This window comes from Amblyomma americanum, chromosome 2 (assembly GCF_052857255.1).
Source record: "Amblyomma americanum isolate KBUSLIRL-KWMA chromosome 2, ASM5285725v1, whole genome shotgun sequence".
Taxonomy (NCBI): Eukaryota; Metazoa; Arthropoda; class Arachnida; order Ixodida; family Ixodidae; genus Amblyomma; species Amblyomma americanum.
In genome coordinates this window covers 24,606,046-24,623,291 of record NC_135498.1, presented here as the reverse complement: position 1 = coordinate 24,623,291, position 17,246 = coordinate 24,606,046, and the positions used below count along the sequence as shown (strand labels likewise).

Here is a 17,246-nt window from a genome sequence, read left to right as displayed (position 1 = left end):
GTTCTGAGAACGTTTTAGGTGCTCAGTTGACGAAAACGAAATGCAGCGGCATGTTTTGTTTTTTTATTCTATCGTTAATTTTAGTTATGCTCAGTTCACTAACGAACGAACGCAATGCTGCTAAAAAAAAAAAAATTCGCTTCAGCGCGCGTGCTTCGCCCTCCCCAAATTTGGCGTCGTTCGCCATTCGGTCGCGCCGAGTAGTTGGGCGCGCTCCTTCCAGGTGGCAGCACCGGTCTCGCCGAAACCTGACGCATTTTGTGTTTCGCTTTTGCTCCTTTCTTTTCCCCCAATCAAAACACCGCGCCCGTGACAGACGATCATGGCGGATTCCGACGTGAATGCCGAAAAAGATCCTTCGGGATCGACGTCGCTCTCGTCAAAGGTATTTCACTGGCCACCGATCGGCGATCTGTTCCCTGAGCTCGTCACTTACCGCGACAGCCGCACGCTTTCTTTCCCGGCACTTGTCTCGGGCTCCTCGTTTCGGATCTGATACGTGACGCGATCGTTTCTGTGCGCTCGGGGACGACGGCTTTTCGCGAGCAGATAGCTACGCTGTGTTTACTTTTTTCTTAGCTGTGCCAGGTGCCTCGTCGGTGCTACATTTGCGTGTCACTCTGCTGACGCCAGCCGATATTCGCTGGCGTCGTTTCGCGAATCGTCGCTGTGGCAACGTGCTCGTCTCGGAGGGGGCCCCCCCTCCAGATCCACCAGCTGTTCGGCCTGCGAGGCACCCGTGCACTAGGCTTGGCTCGCACAATTCACCCAACATTCGCCCAACGTCTTCCTCTCCCCCCGATTGTTTTCCCTGCCAGCTGCGTTGGAACCCTTCTCGTCTTAAACGGCGTCAAGCGAGCAGCGGCAGCAGCTTCTGACGAAGCGCTCGCATTGTCGGCTGGCTCGCGGGTTGATGCTGTTCGCCCCGTTTTGTGTTTGTGTTAGTAGTGCCGTGGCGGCGGGTCCGACATTTGGTCTCGCGTTATACGACGTGACGCGCTGGCTTCCTCATCGTACTAATTGCCATCACGCATCGTCCCTCTCTCTCTCTCTCCATTGCTTTCCCATCGCAGCGGGTGAAGGAGCGCCGGCACTACACCGAAGACTGCTTGCAAGACGACGAGATCGAAGGCCGCAGGATGTTCACCATCGAGGACAAGTTGACCAGCCCGGCGTTCACCTGCTCCTTCGTCAAGGAGATGAAGGGCGAAGGTGAGGCAGTGCATCGCTCACGGACTCCCGAGGTCGCTATATTACATAGCTTTGTCGACTTTGCTGGATTGTGTGCGATTCTTTTTTGTTGTTATGTAGGTCGCCGTCAGTGTCACATTCTGTATTGTAGAAGAAGGACGTTATGCTTTTTCACAATGTTCTGGTGACTGTGTAGATAAAGTAGGCTGTGTGTGCTTTTTTTTTTTGCATGCCAGCTGCTTTACATTGGCTGTAGTAGGCATTGTGCCTTGTGTACTATTGATCAAGGGAGTGCAGCCAGAGATACGAGCTGCTAGTGCTGTCAGTAGTTAAAACAAGTGGTACTGAGACAATGTAAAGTTGGGTCTTTTTCTTCTGTGCTGTTTATGTGTGACAGGCACAGAATAAGACTAGGCTGTGTGGGGAGTGCTGAGGTTACATAAACCGGGTGTGAAATATTTTCTGTACTTTATTTGTGTAATTGAAGCGCTTGCATATAGAAGTATTTTAATCGTGTCACTTCGCCTTAGATGAATTTACAAGTGCTGCTAACTGAACCACTATATCAGATGTCACTGTAGGTTAGCAGTAACTCAGCTCATGGAGCTTCATTAAAAGTCGTGCAATGTGTGGTTAGCTTTGTTGCTGACTCAGACTTTGGTGTTATTTGGCCAGACTTTACTCTCAAGTATCTACAAGAACACGGCTTTGAGTGCCCTATACTGTTCAAGAGCAAGGCAAACATGGGAATGAGGCAAGTGATTGCTTTGTGTTTTCAGAGGCATGAAATGCATGCATGCATGACCTTGTTGTACAAGCTATTGTTCACTCCACTGTGCATAGCCGCATTCTATCCGATGATTTAAAAGCTAAACTACGTGTAGAAAATATTACCTGACTGTGTATGCATTCCCTGAAAACAAATCGGTGGCATAGCTTTTTTTGAGCTGTTTGAACTCTGAGAATTTTGCAGTCCTTGCTCAAATATGTGCTGCATATACCAAGGAAGAAATGTTGAGCAAAGCTGTTTGACATTACTGCAGAACGTTAATGCATATTCATTACATTATTAGTTTCTCTGTATGTCTCAGTGCTTGGAAAAAGTATTAGGAATGCGCATTGTGCGATGAGGAATGTTGCGCAAAGTGGTCTTGACGATGTGGGGACAATGTTCACACTTGCTTGTTACATTGACCTTTCATCTGTATGTTGCAGTGCTGACCAAGAGTGTAAGGAATACGCTGAATGTGTTTTCTTCTGCAGCTCTTAGCAGTTCAGGGGCATTTTCTCTGACTTTCTAGGGAGAATTTCGAGGCCAGCTTTGCTAAGCTCGAACCATGCTCTCAGTCGCTCTGCTGAACTGTAACCATGTGAACATTTCTTTTCCAGGTTGCCTAGCCACAATTTCACGTGCAATGATGTTAGACAGTGTGTTGGTAAGCAGCTTCTTGATCCTCCTTTTATTTTGGTTAGCGAGTGGTTGAGCATCCACCTCGCATGCGGGAGGTGCAGGGTTCGATCCCCAGTGCCGCCGGGTATCCACCGGTGATACAGTGGGTACAAGCTTTCCCCTGGCCTGGTGCTCGGCTAGTGAGTGGTGAAATGCTTGGAAAATGGGTCTTTGACCCCACCTTGAGTAATCAAAAAAATTCCTTGTGCCATGGCGCTCTTTGGCCATAGACGCCCTTGTGCCATAAAAAAACCATAATCATCTTTATTTTGCTTAGTAACTTCAGTTGTCTTCTCTTTCTTCATGTCTGCTGTGTATGGATGTAGAGCACTGTAAAACCTTGATGAGCTGAACGGTGCTGTTTGTAGAACATTGTGGAGTATTTGTGGCCAGGGAGTTATGACCGCATCCTGCCAGTATCTAAAATCCCGAACAGTGTTCAGTACCACCTGTTCACCAAGCTGTTATGCTTGTATGTTGCTGTGTTGTATGTAAATGTTACCTTAAGTGTATTGGCTACTGATATGTTGTCATTACTAGGTCCAATCTGGAAACATCATAACTTGTGCGTGTAAGGCCATGAAGTCAGAAACTATCCCATTATCTGCTCACATCCTGTCATTGTGGCAGACATTAGACTTGCATCCTTATGTCCTGATAAAGTGGTGGCTGAGAGTTTGAAAAACTCATTTCTAAGCATACCTTCATTTACGTGTTTCCATACCAACTAACGCAGTTTCCTTGGTTGTAGCGTCCCAGTGCATAGCTTAGAAGGATGTTACCCTAGACTAACCTTAGTAGCTCTGTGTTTGGCTACATGGGAATGCGGATATATTTACCATGGCGTACAAATGAGGAAAATCAGTTTATATTTAGTGATCGTTGACACCCTGGGTGCTATGTGTGCAGGTTTTTAATCTTGAATCTGAGGGTTCAAGCTACCTGTCTAGATGACTTTTTACACCTTAGAACTATGAAATAGTCTTGGTCAATTACTTCATTCTTTCCCCATTTTTTGCTGTTTAAATTCACTTTTATGTTTTACTTCAGGGAGCCGCAGGATCTTGGACGTCATGGATGTGACAACCCAGAAGGACATCGAAATGACCATGAAAGACTGGTGCCGGTACTTCGAAAACCCAAACAGAGACAAGCTGCTGAACGTGATTAGCCTCGAGTTCAGCCATACCAAGCTGGAAAACTATGTGGAGTCCCCAAGCTTGGTGAGGCTGGCAACTTCGTTCTTCCATTGATAGCACAGGGCTTCTTTTTGCATAAAGAAAAAGTTGCCTTATTTGCTCCTTTACTGAATTTGTCTTTTTCCCAGCAGTGCAGTCAGTCTCCTTTTCACCTAGAAAATACTTGCTGGTACTGTTCCCACAGATTTATCTGTTAGCCTCTAGTGTAGCTTTGTTTCCATAGGTTATCTCTTTAGTGTTCCTTTAGGATGTGGTTATAGGTGTGGCTGCCTCAGTTCAGTGAAAATATATGCTCCTGTGGTACGAATTTGACTGGAATTTTAAAGCTGCATGTGCATCACTGTAACAGCAATGGACACGAGCTTGGGGATGAACTTTTCAGGTTCGGCAAGTTGACTGGGTTGACGTCGTGTGGCCAAGGCACCTGAAAGAAAGCCAGACAGAGGGAACAAATGCCATTGAAGACATGAGATATCCCAAAGTGCAAAAGTAAGACCCCTCCTTTGCTTTGCCTTTTGCATCTTCTTGAGGCAGCGCTTCCCAGCTGAATTGACAGGGCAGCCAGATATTGCCACGCATTGCGTGGTCATCTTTGGTGGAGGTTCACGGTTATTGAACTTTTGTGGTGCTGTAAGGTTTTTGAATTGAAATTTCTATCATACTGTGAGCCGCCAGAGTGTAACATGACCCCATTGCGCCGTTCATGCGCTGTTTCAGGAAATGCATTTGCTTGTTCAGAACCCTGTGTTATTTCTCGTGTCTATATTGAGCCTTTCAGCTGTGCCCAGCTGTGGCGTTTTATTGCTGTTCAATTTTGGGACGCCCTGGCCTTTTATTGGATTCCATGCTTATCTTGTTTTATATGCCCCTGTATCCGTATTTTCTCTTTTTAAAACGTCTACAGCATGTGTTGGAAACAGCGCGGTACCATTCAGTGCACAGGTTTTGCTATCTGCTTGCAGTTTTTTAAAAACAGCTGTGCAGTCAATACGGACACAGCTGTTTTGTCCTGACATTTGCTTTAGTGCCTGCGTGCGAGCGCTGAATCTCTTGCCCTTTGCATTCTTTCCCTTCTATCGCCTTGCTGCAAAATTTATTTTGGGATCTCAGTTCATATTGCTGACTCATGTCTGTTACTTATTAGCATAGCTAGTGTTTCTCTATTGTGTGGTTCAGTTTGGAATTTTTTTTTTACTCTCAAGTGTCCTAAACTGGCATCTTTTTAAATAGGCATGATTTTGCTTCCAAACGTGTTCGAAACTGCGGTTTGGTCAAGCTGCTTTTGCTTTACTGAAATTGCTTTTAGTTTTTTTTGTAACGTAGTGCTGTATGTGCTGCACAATTATAAGTCATTTTATTGTAGCTCAGTCTACGTCCTATGCGTGTTGCCTACTTTCCTTTCTACCGTTCATGCTTCATTGCAGTATTTAGTGGAATACGTTGAAAGTCTGTCATTTGTGAAATTTTTACTGCCAAGTCTTTGAGGTCTTTAGCAGAGATGTTCTGTTGCTCAGTACAATTAGCCAATGTAAATGTATTTCAGCTTTCGTAATGAAAGTTACGCTTTTATCCTGTGTAGTGCTGTCAGCTGTCTCGGGCCTACACTATTGTCTTTTTTTTTCTTTTAAGTAAATATGTTGCCCTAATTTATTTCTCGCTGCAGGAAAAAGCTGTTTGCAGGAAATGCGGTTAAAAAGATTATTCAGCTGTAAATATGAACATTTGTTTTATTACACCACATAAAAATGTAGCTGAAGGAGCTCTTTTAAAGACATAAGGTATAAGACTAGATTGTTGTTGAATATCGTAAAGGTTTTAGAAGTTTCCGACTGACGCGAAAATTTGCAGAAGTCGACTTGCACAACAAGTGCTGAAATTAAAAAAAAAAAAAAGTCATTCACCGATATGTGCAGTGTCGCCAAAAAATAAGTTCGCAGTCGGTTGTGCCCATATGCTGTTTGACACCCTGTAGCCAGAGAATAATGCATGAAGAACGTGTCTGCTGCATTTAGGCACACAAAGGCAGTGAATCGATAGGCAGCAAACCTGCTCTGACTGTCCAGAATCGGACCAGACGCGCGGATGTTGTTTTGAGAACCAGCATACTTCTATCGAAGAAATCTGTGGTTGATGTGCTGGAATTGCTATATAAGTGACACTGCTGAGCAGCAAGGCGCCGTCATGCTCAGTAATTACACTGTACCATCATATTGTGAAGATATGAAAAGGGAGGTGCCTTGCGGAAGATCAGAAAATGCGATGGTTGAGGTATAGTTTCTTAACTAACACACAGGATAGTGCTGTACATCTGTAGATCGCTACGGGTGTGTTAAATGCGCTGTTCGGCTCTTATCGTTCAAATCAAAGTGAAAGGCGCAAGTGGTCACAAAAAAGGAAGATAAAGTATTGTTTTATTAACTTACTGAATGTGATGTCCTGAAGGATCATTTTGGGGGCGCAGTGCCTAGCAAGTCTGACGCACTTTCTGTTTTCACATTTAAACTCTTGTAATTTGAGGTGCGTAAATGTGCAGAGGTCTGACAGCGACTGCAGAAAAGCATCTCGAAACCTTACTGGTTGTTTCAGGCGGCACTTATGTCTCAACCAAAGTAATGCTGACAAAATTTGGTATTGGGACTATTTGTTCGAATTGTTTTTGTTTTTTTTCATATGCAGAAATGTCTTCCACAAAGTGCTTTGTGCACCAGAAATTGAAAGTGCAGGAGAAGATGAACGACTGAGCTAGACCAAACAGTCTAGAATGCTCTATTTCTGTAGTGCTGTACAATTGGCTTAGCTGTCAATTTTTTAAAGTTATACTTTGCGAACATAATTTGACAAAGGAAACATTCTAATTTAGTTTTCAACTGAGCTGGCAGTAAAGACTACTACTACTGGCAGCCAGTTTTAGAATGTAGCAGCATTTCTGTCGGCATTGTGAGAAGGCCTTGCCTAACAAAGTGTGTGATGTCCATGAACCTCTGATGTTCAAAAAATTACAGAGAATTTTTACCTGAACTCTATAAACTTGCGAAAGCAGAATTACAGGAATGTTGGCTTGTCTTATTACTTTATTGTGTTGACTAGATGTTGGCTTATCATGCTGTCTTTCACGTCGTAAATGGCAGGGTTAGCTAATCCTATCATATATTAGTGTGGGCATAGAAAAAATAAAGAAAAATAATGTTGCCCGGCCCGCACAACCGAGTAGGAAATTAGTCGAGTTGGGGAATCGAACCAGGGCCTCCGGAGTGCGAGACGAGCACAGTTAATCCTAGCAGGAGGAGTGAAAGCAATTGAGGCAACACTGCCTCAAAGGCACCTGCATGAAAAGACATGGAACTAGCAGCACACACCCATCGCTGCCGCACGGTTGCTCGCATGATTCTGACTCCGATGGCTCTTGCGCATCAGGGACATGGCGTGGATGTCAGTATCGGCCAAGCAGAGGCAATAGGAATGTAAACGATGTTATGGAATGGCTGCACCGTCGGCAGTCATGGCACAGACCCACAAACATCGCAAGATCTTGCTCAGGGTTCACCCATCGGATTAGTGCTTAGGCACTAATAAGGAGTGCTGACATCAAGACTGACATAGCTCTAGTGACTTGTCACGGGTGCTGGTGCATGATTTTAAAGCAGAAATGATAATATTCAGTGTTTACCCAGGGCTTTTTGTGGCAGAAACTGACACTTCCTTTTTGAAGTGACATGAGCGCATGTTATTAATTTTACACGTCAGCAGTTAGGGTCTCGTAGCATGATCAGCATTTCGACAGCTAATCACTAAAGTAGAAAAGCAAAACTGAGCAACATTTGCTTAATTCCCAAAGACTGTCAGCCCCTTCATAGGATTATTGCAGGTGTGGCACTGTAATGGACGTTAATGACCACTTGATAATAATCCAGAAGAGGGCAAATTTGGCCTGGTTGGCACATATTTTGAAGAACTGGATAAAACAGCGAAACGGAAGACGAGACAAGAGAAGGACAAACACCAACGCTGGTGTTTTTCCTTCTCTTGTCTTGTCTTCCACTGCGCTGTTTTATCCAGTTCTTGATAATATTGTGTTCACTAGTTCTGTTATCTGAAAGGGCATGACTAATGCACTGGCAGCCAATTTAGTAGCTGCACCTAATGCGTTTCTTTCCTTGCTGCTGCGTGTAGGTATTGCCTGATGAGCGTCAAGGGCTGCTACACAGACTTCCACATTGACTTTGGCGGCACATCAGTGTGGTACCACCTGCTGCGCGGTCAAAAGGTGAGTGCACTGTTGCTGCTTTTGCCCTGTTTGCTCAGTCATTCTTATCTTTGGTCCACAAGCACTGAAAGGGTAGACACTGAAGCGAACTCTGTCCTCTTTCCATTCTTGGTAAAAGTCAACTGCCTGGCTCTTTGTAGCTATGTTCATGTTTTTTTTTTTAGAGGTATTTATTGCCTTGGGGCTTATAGGGGGTATGCCCTGATGCAATAGTAATAGTGATAATAATATTTTAAATTTGTTCAGTAGCAAAAGATGTATGTCTGTGAAATATCGATTTGAAAATTAAACTTTCTTTTTTTTTTCTGTGAAATATCTATTTGAAAATTAAACTTCCTTTTTTTTTTCTGCGCCACTCAATCTGAACTCATGACATCAGCAATGAAAAGGACTCCGGGATCATAGCGACATACCAGGGTTAAGAAATCTGCATACAAAAAAAAAAACTGCATCCGTATTTATTTTTAGTGAAAGTAGTCTGTTTTTATTATTATTACAACGACAAGGTAATTTATCAATACTGAGTTTCATGCTACTTGAAAGATTGCAACATGTGAATGATCTTGACTGGAATGCTAATTGGGCATACGGGAGAGCCATTATAGCCAGACAAGGAATAAAATATTTTGTGTGCTTTCTTGCAAAGCTTTTAGGGAAATTAGTTGTGTAGGAACGAAATATTGGGTCAAAAATTGGAAGTTTTATTATCTTGCTTATTTTTTCATGCACACAAGAAGCACTTTCACTTGCTTGGGTTTCAAGAAATACTCAGCTAAATATTGTATATCATGATCTTGAGATTTCTTTCACAGTGCCGACTTCCGAAAACAAATGTAAAAGTTCAAAAATGCCTTCATATTGACATGAAAAGCTTATGCTTGTATGAGCTATTTCTTGTGTTGTTTAAAGAGACCCTAGTGTGAAGATGCGAGGCAGTGAGTAGTAATTGCTTGTTTTTCGCATTTGATGTTTTGATTTTATTTCACCCTATCATGAGAGGCAAATAGCAGGGCTCACTCTTGCACCCTGCCTTCTTGTGTCTGTACATGCATTTTCTAAAGCTGCTGCAAGAATTGCCCAGCTCAGCCATTATTGCTTAAAATGTCATATGTATGCAGCTGCAGCTCTGAAATCTTGGCTATTGTCGGTTCATGCTGGCCAATGCATCATTGTGACATTTTTCCTGACAGCAGAGGAAGAATGCCATCTGGCGGCTGCCTTGATGCTTTTTAGCAGCTCGTGCAAAATTTTTTATTGTTGGTTATACTTGAGCTGAACCTTTTCTTAATTTCCTTTTGATACAGTGGTGCCTTTTTTTTTTTTATGAGAGAGGAGAATAATATGTACTTGTGTTCATAATGTGCGCACTATGAAAGTTTATTGCTCTCGAAAGACGGACCACTTAATAATAAATTCGTAGGAGCTGCTGTGTGCATAGGTTTAACGCTCGCCTTAAATTCTTCTCATGGCAGATATAGCTGCGGAGAGCTTTCAGGAAGAAGACTGCTCCCCATAAACTCTGCGTTTAAATAGCATACCTGGTAAATGCTTCGCTTGCGGGTTGTAAAGTAGCAGTAAACTGTGGTGGCGGCCGTTTTGATTGAAACAGCTGGGGGAAAAGCCTACAACCTTAAAGAATGCTGGCCACCAGCAAATCTGGCTCGTGGGTAGTTCCCAGTTGCTGTCTAAATTATGTACCATGTTTTCCAGATTCCAACGTTCAATTTTATTTATTTATTTGCAAAAGTTGACCTTGAAAACTTCATGCATGTTGCAGTTTCATGCAAAACCGAAGCCATGCTGGGAACAGCCTTATTCTGCATGTTGAGGTTGAAAGTAGGAATCAGCGATGGAATCGAGTTACAGCGGAGTTTGTTTTTGTGCATTTATCCTATAAACGCAAGCAAAGGACGCACTTTTTTTTTTTTTTTTCCCCGGATTCAAGGAGAAATTTTCGGTGTGCGGCCCATATACACAATGCAAAAAAAAAAAAATTACCTTAAAGACACGCCAGTCCGGGAGGGAGCGGGATTTACTGTGTGTTTAATCGTAGCTCGCGGAGTCGCGGACTCCGAGGTGGTGCTGTGCTCTGGTGCATGCTCATTCCTCAGGAAGTTGCACAGCATGTTCGTTGTCAACGCGTAGCCATTGTTCCGCACGTCCATCACATAGCAGAGCAGCTCTTCTTCCACTCTGGGAAACTTGCACGGCTTTCCTTGGAAAGCATGCTTTTTGTAGCTCGTGTACCTCAATGCATCCTTTTGGTTGCGCCATCACCGGACGCACTTCTTGTCCATGTCGAATTCCCTGCCTGCCACACATTTGCCATTTTCAAGAGCAAACTCCCAGCCATGTATCTATTAAGGTGCTTGCCCATCGTGCTAAAATTGCAACGGCAGCAGCACATGAAAGCCACAACTCCCATGCCTTTGACAGCCACAAAAAGCTGGAGCTGGTGATACTGATGCTGATAAAAATATGGGTAGCAGGAGCTCGCCGCGGGGGAAAAAGTTGATGATGATGGTGACCCGCAGCCTCGGGCGCCATCCGTGAGCGGCAGCTGGAAGCTTCTGTGCACGTGCATTTCAAGGGCTATTCCCACCTGGGTCGTGGAAAGTTTGGGTGTGGCCCTTACACGTATCTTTTTTTTTTTAATATTTCCTTTGGGAAAACGGGATGCAGCCCTTACACGCATTTATACGGTAAGCACTTTTGCCTTGTTTTCTATCTTATAGCCCGAGCTGTACATGTCTCTGCCGGCAAACAAAGGGCTTTCTTCTTTCTTTGCACTCCAGTTGTAATGCTTCAGACAACATATGGTTTTTGTTGAAGCCTTGCTTAAATATTGATTTATTTTTTACACATGCTCCACTGCAGGGGCACTATAACGGGGGTATATTTTGCATTCCTGACAGTGCTTGAGCAAATCATTCATTATACACAATGGAAAAACAGTGCTGCCATATCACAAAGAGGAAAAGAAAAACGTGTGCACAGAAGTTGGAGTAGAGGGTAACAATACCTCATATGAAGAGGCTACTAAAGGAAATACCTTACTGTAGTGGTGGCCTAGTTGTTTTCAGCATCCGCCTCGCTTGCGTGAAGTGTGGGGTTCGATCCCCAGCGCCGAAATAGCCGGGTACCCACCGGTGATACAATGGGTACAAGCTTTCCTCTCCCTGGTGCTCGGCTTCTTTAGGGTGAAATGCTTGGGAAATGGGTATTTGACCCCACCTTGTGCGATGAAAAACTACCTTTTGCCATGGTGCTCTTTGGCCAAAGCTGGCCTTGCGCCATAAAAATTCATCATCATCATATAGAAAATACCTTCTAACAGCAGCCAGTAAAGGATTGCTTCAGAGCACAAATAATCGGAAAGAAAGTGACCTCTTTCAAGAAAGGATTGTGAAAAGTAAAAGGAAAAGTAGAATTCCATGTTGCTGTCATGTTGATTTACATGTTAAACAGTCGGAAAACCACATTCTTGAGAGGGGATATCAAGCATTGAAAATAAGACATTTCTAACATGCAAGCACAATGTGGGACGAAACATTGCATTGCTCTGGATTTCAGCCAAATCCTCGGGCGGTGAGTTTAAATCCTTAATGCTTCTTCAAAAGAACAGTCACTGACTGATTTTTAAGACTCGGCGGGACCAGGACTATGGTCCAAATAATCACAGTCCGAAATATCTGTGAACTTCGAACAATAACCTTTCTGCCAAAAACCGGCTTTAGAAATAGTGAAATTTGCTGTTGTCCATAGTCCGCTTTCAAATGATATTAGACTGTATCTGAGCCATAGTCATGCTTTTGTCATGTCCTCACCACTACCAGACAGTGAGACGCGGCGGCAGGTACCCTAATGCCGCGAACGAATGCACATGCAGCACTACAGCCAGTTTCTATGGGACACGATGCTTGCAAAAACCGAGAGAGGTAACCCACGGTAAAGAACACCTCCTAATGCACCCCTCGCTCCTACCCCCACCCCACCCACCCTCCGCATCTGCTGCCCCGCACTGCGAGTGGCATCGTCGAACACACGGCGGACACTGCAGCTGCCCCGTTTTCAACGCAATAGCATGCTCTTCGTAGGCCATCACGATGGCAACGGAGAGCTTGCAGTTATCTAAAGAAGCAACGATGAAGAGCAGTTAGCTAAGCCTATCCAAGCCAGTCCAATCGACTGACCGACTTCGTCGGCTCTTGCTGACTCGGTTTAAGTCCAAGGTAGCGCCTTTCGTGGCAGAAAAGGACCGGTTTGTTCCCACCGCAGTGCCCACTCGCGTTTATGTTAGTCCGAAAAACACAAAATTTCAGTTGAAAAATGATCTCTGCAGTACTGCTGGCATCTACTATTTCGTATAGAAAAATTGAACTTTTGGATTCCACAGAGCCTGAAACACCGGTCGTGAAAATGTACAAGTTCCTACGAGATGGGGGCGGTTCCTTAGTGAATTCCGAATTAAATTGGAGTTAGTAAAATCGCCCAGCTACAGTACTGATGTGTGTGTCTCCCAAGAGCATTCTAACTTTACTTTAGTCATCGTGTTAGGGTGAGGTACACTGACTTTTATTAATGCCTGTTAATGGCAGTCTGCTGTTTTCCATCACTTAAGTTTTTGTAGTGCACAAGCAGAGTCGTTCTTGTATCTCTAGCAGTAGTAATTACGTCGTGAAGGTATAAAGAACATTGTGCGTACATAGCGCAAAAGAACAGTGACTGTCGGTAGTACGTTGGATGTGGGGCCTTAAATGCAACTAATAGAGTTGCATGTGACCATAAATGATTTCATTACTTTAGTGAGACTGTATAGTGTTTTAATATTTTTTTAATTGTCTCTATAATTTCAAGCTGAGCCATCTGAAACCTTTGGTGAGCTTGCTTGGCAGTGAAATCTTGTTTTGAACTGTTTGAGCAGCCAGCTTATTTGAACTGATGGTATAATTTACTTGATGTCATTTCTATTTATTCGGCTCCCTTAAATTTGAAAAAGTTTTTGCTCTTTCCCAATATCAAATTGTATTTGACTGTACAGTCTTCACTGTACTGACTAAAAATATAGCTTTATATCTTTTATTTCTTTGCTTTAGCAATGCATCCCATCGTGTTTACGAGCCTATTTCCGCAAATGTTCCTGCGCGACCATTTGCTCTTTCTCGAGAACAAGCATCGTCGGCCCTTGTTGCGCCTCTTGGCTCTGAGCTGTGTTGCAAGGCATTTGTGCGCTTCGCTTGCATTGTTATTGAGCTCGACAGCTGCACGATCCTTCATGCTTTCATTGCTCTTTCTGCCATCTCTTCCTTAAAGTCAGTTGTCGCTCATGATTTGTAAAGGTTGCCTTGAGGAATGCAAGCCATGTTGCTGCTTTAATCGTAGTGCATGCACTGCATTTAATTCTTAGAGTGTGCATGACTGTTTTGTGAGAAAGTCTGAGCTCAAAAATGTTGAGCTCGGGTGTTTAGTATTAAAGCGTAGCAAAACATATGGTTTATTGAATCAATATGTTAGCTATTTTGTTTGCAGTATTTCTGAGAAGCATGGCCGCTAAGCATTTTTTTATGCTGCCCACAAATGCGAGACAGGCGGACATAAATGGTTAGAGGATTCGGTAAGATATGGCTAACTGGCAGGAAGATTTTACAGCACGTATACAGTCGCCGACCAATTTTTCGGACCCGAAGGGACCCGAAAAATGGTCCGAATAATCGAACAGTACGAAAAATCCGTGAAGTACAAAAAAATCACTTCATTAAGATGAAAGCGGCTTAAAAATGTCACTTGATTTTACCTTGCGGAAAATTTCTCTTGCTGGTGACGATTTGCGCCTGTACTTGCGCCAAAGTTGTGCTTTCACTGTACACGCTAGACAGCAAGGTCACGGCATTTAGTTGAATGATTCCCATGCTTCTTTTATGGACCCGGCGGCACCGGCGGGGCCATGTTGTCCACAACCAGAGTGCGCACCACACCGCTTGTCAAACACACACAAAGGCTAGGCACTTTTCGTTCAAAGCAGTGGAACCGCTGGACGCAGTCACAAAACAGCTAACGGATGCAACTTCGTGAAGACTGAGCACCACTCGGTCGACGCGGTCAGAGAAACCCGAATGACGAACGTATGAGACCTGCCGCGGTGGCTCAGTGGTTAGGGCGCCAGGCTACTGATCCAGAGTACCCGGGTTCGAACCCGACCGCGGCGGCTGCATTTTGATGGAGGCGAAACGCAAAGGTGCCTGTGTGCTGTGCGATGTCAGTGCAGGTTAAAGATTCCCAGATGGTCGAAATTATTCCGGAGCCCTCTACTACAGCACCTCTTTCTTCCTTTCTTCTCTCAGTCTCTCCTTTATCCCTTTCCTTAATGCGTGGTTCAAGTGTCTGCCGAGATGTGCGATAGCTACTCCTTCCCCCAACAACCAATTTTCAACGTATGGGACTAGCACTAACTGCTCGCGACAACGTCGCCGACAAATGCAAGTTGACGGCGTTGACAATCCAACTGCCACCTCGAAGTGTCAGAGATCGCAGGGACCTCTACTGGCAAAAATGAGGTATCGAAAGTGTGTCAAGCCAATCCGACTGCAGCATAAATCCACCTCAATCCAAGATGCCGCCTTTTGCACCAGCCATCGGAGGCAGTGCGCCGGTGAAAAGCCGATAAGATGGCCGATTTTAGGCCGCAGGCGACTGAAATTAGTTCGAAAAATCGAACTTTCGGACTTTTGAAGTCCGAAATATCCGTCACTAATATGTATGCGCTTCTATGGGGTGACTGATGGCGCCTCATCGAGGTCCGAAATATCCTACAAGTCCTAATTATTGGAGTCCAAATTACCCATCAGCTACTGTATTGAAGTTGACTGTTATCTCAGGTGCCCAATAATAATTACTAAGCCTGTGTTCGATGTAATAAGCAGATGGTATTGCAACATTGTACGCATATTGCATCACCTTTTTAGATAATGGCTAGAAGACATTGGGCTTTCCTTCCGTTTAATTTTCTGCTAGATGCTTTTTGTATGATGTTGTATAACTCTTTCTTGGAATGCATCCCGCATCCATGGTGTCAAAATTTTGAACTCGTGAATGGAATTTCTGTATTTTGATCGTTTTTCACACAGCTTTTTGACAGCTGTTTGGAAGCTTCAGTTCAGAAGGGCCAAACTACTTCAAAAGGCTTGACAGATGAATAATGGAAGCAGTTTAATGCGTGCATGTCTACAGTAGAGCTGTGGTCATTGCGTAGCTATGTAGTTAAGTTTAGCACATAGAAATTGCGGCATCTTGATCTATAATTGCTTAATGAACCCCAAGTTACAGAACAAATCTCAGGTGATGATATTTCAGTTGATTTTAAAAAGAAAATATGAACTTGGGCAAAATGCATTCTACTGTGTAGAACAAGTGGCACCATTGTGGGCTCCAAAAGGTATTTAGGGATGCAGTTTAGAAATTCACTGTCATAAAGGGGCTGCAGCTGTTGCTAGGGTAATTAGAGGTCATCAGGAACAGCCTTTTTCTTGCGATGAATTTGGTTTGGCTGTTGACAGGGGCAGTGTATTATGAAGAGAGCTTGTACCTGCTGCTGCTGCTATAGGTTGAGCCTGATCCTTTGCCGCAGTTCTCTGTCGATGCCCCCGAGTTGTCTGCAACGGTGCCGAGTCCCATGTCTGATTGCTGCTGTGTTTTTCCACAGGTGTTTTGGCTCATACCTCCGACCAAGCGGAACTTCCAGCTGTATGAACAGTGGGTCTTGTCTGGAAAGCAGGGGGATGTCTTCTTTGGTGAAACTGTGGAGAAGTGCGACCGTGTCACTCTGAATGAGGGCGATACCTTCTTTATTCCTACAGGTATGCTTCCTTGCATTTTGGCATGTGGCACTGGACCACTGGCTTTTGGGGGAGGGGGGGGGAGGGGGGGGGGGTGCTTCAAATGTGGATACTATCTTGTGGCGTGAAACTCAATAATTCAGAGCAATTTGGTCTCGCTTCTGTCAATTCATTAAGCAATAGAGTGCACACCTGTACACCGGGTGCCGGAGATAGGCTGATGTGAGTGAGCGACTCAAATGTCTGACTGTGGTGAGGCTGGTGTCCAGTTGAAATGTAAATGTACTGTACTCATTTTGTGAACACAGTCGAGAGGGTACAATGGGATGCTTTTTTATTTTGTTCTGCCATTTTCGTTGTTTTTGTTGTGTGTGCATCGTCGACTGTACTGTCAGCACCCGAGTTTCCTAGAGGGCATATGCATTGGTTTCAGGAACTGCATGACTGTATTTGTAGTGAGGTAGCATGGAGGAATGAGATTGGGGTGTGACACAACATTTTTGGACAGAGTGTGATGACTTCGTGGCCTTGCTCCTGATAGAGGTCATCAAGAGCTTCACACATTCGCTTTTGCCAGTCACAACTCGATCCACGGGCTAAGACATTTAATGCATGCACTTTCTGGCAAATAAAATTGCCTTGTCTGGGACTGAATGAAGCACCTGTTGAATTTTTGAGATGGTTCCCACCACTCCTCACCTCCTTTGGTACTGTCACTGGTTGGTTGGTATGACCTGCAAAAAACCGTGCTTTCACACAATATTTCGTGCTTAGCAGTGCTGTACTGGGTTATTTGATAATTTGAACTTTCGGATAATTGCAACATTTTTTCGCTTCCTTGGAGTTTGAATTAATGAATTAGCTTTTACAGTATGTGGGTCATCATTGAAGTAGCAAACACTTGGGGAGGGGATATGGGAGAGGTTGAAAGCACTCAAAGTATCCCACAAGTTCTGCGGAACCCAGTTTGTGAACCCTGCTGTTGGTTTTGCAGCTGCAAGGCTTGTGCTGTTGTGCTTCAGTTTTCAGACTACTGAGAGTATATGAGGTAGCCTGTTTAAATCTTCCACCTTGATGTTCCTGCAGGATGGATCCATGCTGTCTACACTCCTGTGGATGCACTTGTGTTTGGAGGAAACTTCTTGCACAGCTATGGCATTGAGAAGCAGTTGCAGGTCTGCCAGATTGAGGACGCCACGCACGTGAGTCTGTTGTCTCGTCCAAAGAAACCTGTGGTCAGTTGTCTGTCTTGTGGGCCCACAAGAAAGACAATTGGCTGCAGGCTTTCCCTTTTTTTTTACCGAAAATAG

At 44.2% G+C, this 17,246-nt stretch overlaps 1 protein-coding gene across 2 annotated transcripts in view; it reads left to right on the top strand.

The window, feature by feature from the left end:
* Kdm2 (Lysine demethylase 2) overlaps positions 1–17,246 on the top strand; it is a 52,906-nt gene that overhangs the window by 3,101 nt on the left and 32,559 nt on the right. Inside the window, exons 1-9 of one of the 2 annotated variants that reach the window (XM_077653489.1) lie at positions 268–385; positions 1,074–1,212; positions 1,867–1,945; positions 2,581–2,627; positions 3,692–3,864; positions 4,223–4,329; positions 8,011–8,104; positions 15,804–15,957; positions 17,023–17,138. In XM_077653489.1, the coding sequence (XP_077509615.1) occupies positions 323–385; positions 1,074–1,212; positions 1,867–1,945; positions 2,581–2,627; positions 3,692–3,864; positions 4,223–4,329; positions 8,011–8,104; positions 15,804–15,957; positions 17,023–17,138 (972 nt within the window). In that variant the 5' untranslated portion in view covers positions 268–322. Of the gene's footprint in view, positions 1–267; positions 386–1,073; positions 1,213–1,866; positions 1,946–2,580; positions 2,628–3,691; positions 3,865–4,222; positions 4,330–8,010; positions 8,105–15,803; positions 15,958–17,022; positions 17,139–17,246 lie in introns of those variants that run through there. The other variant, XM_077653490.1, reaches the window with a different exon arrangement.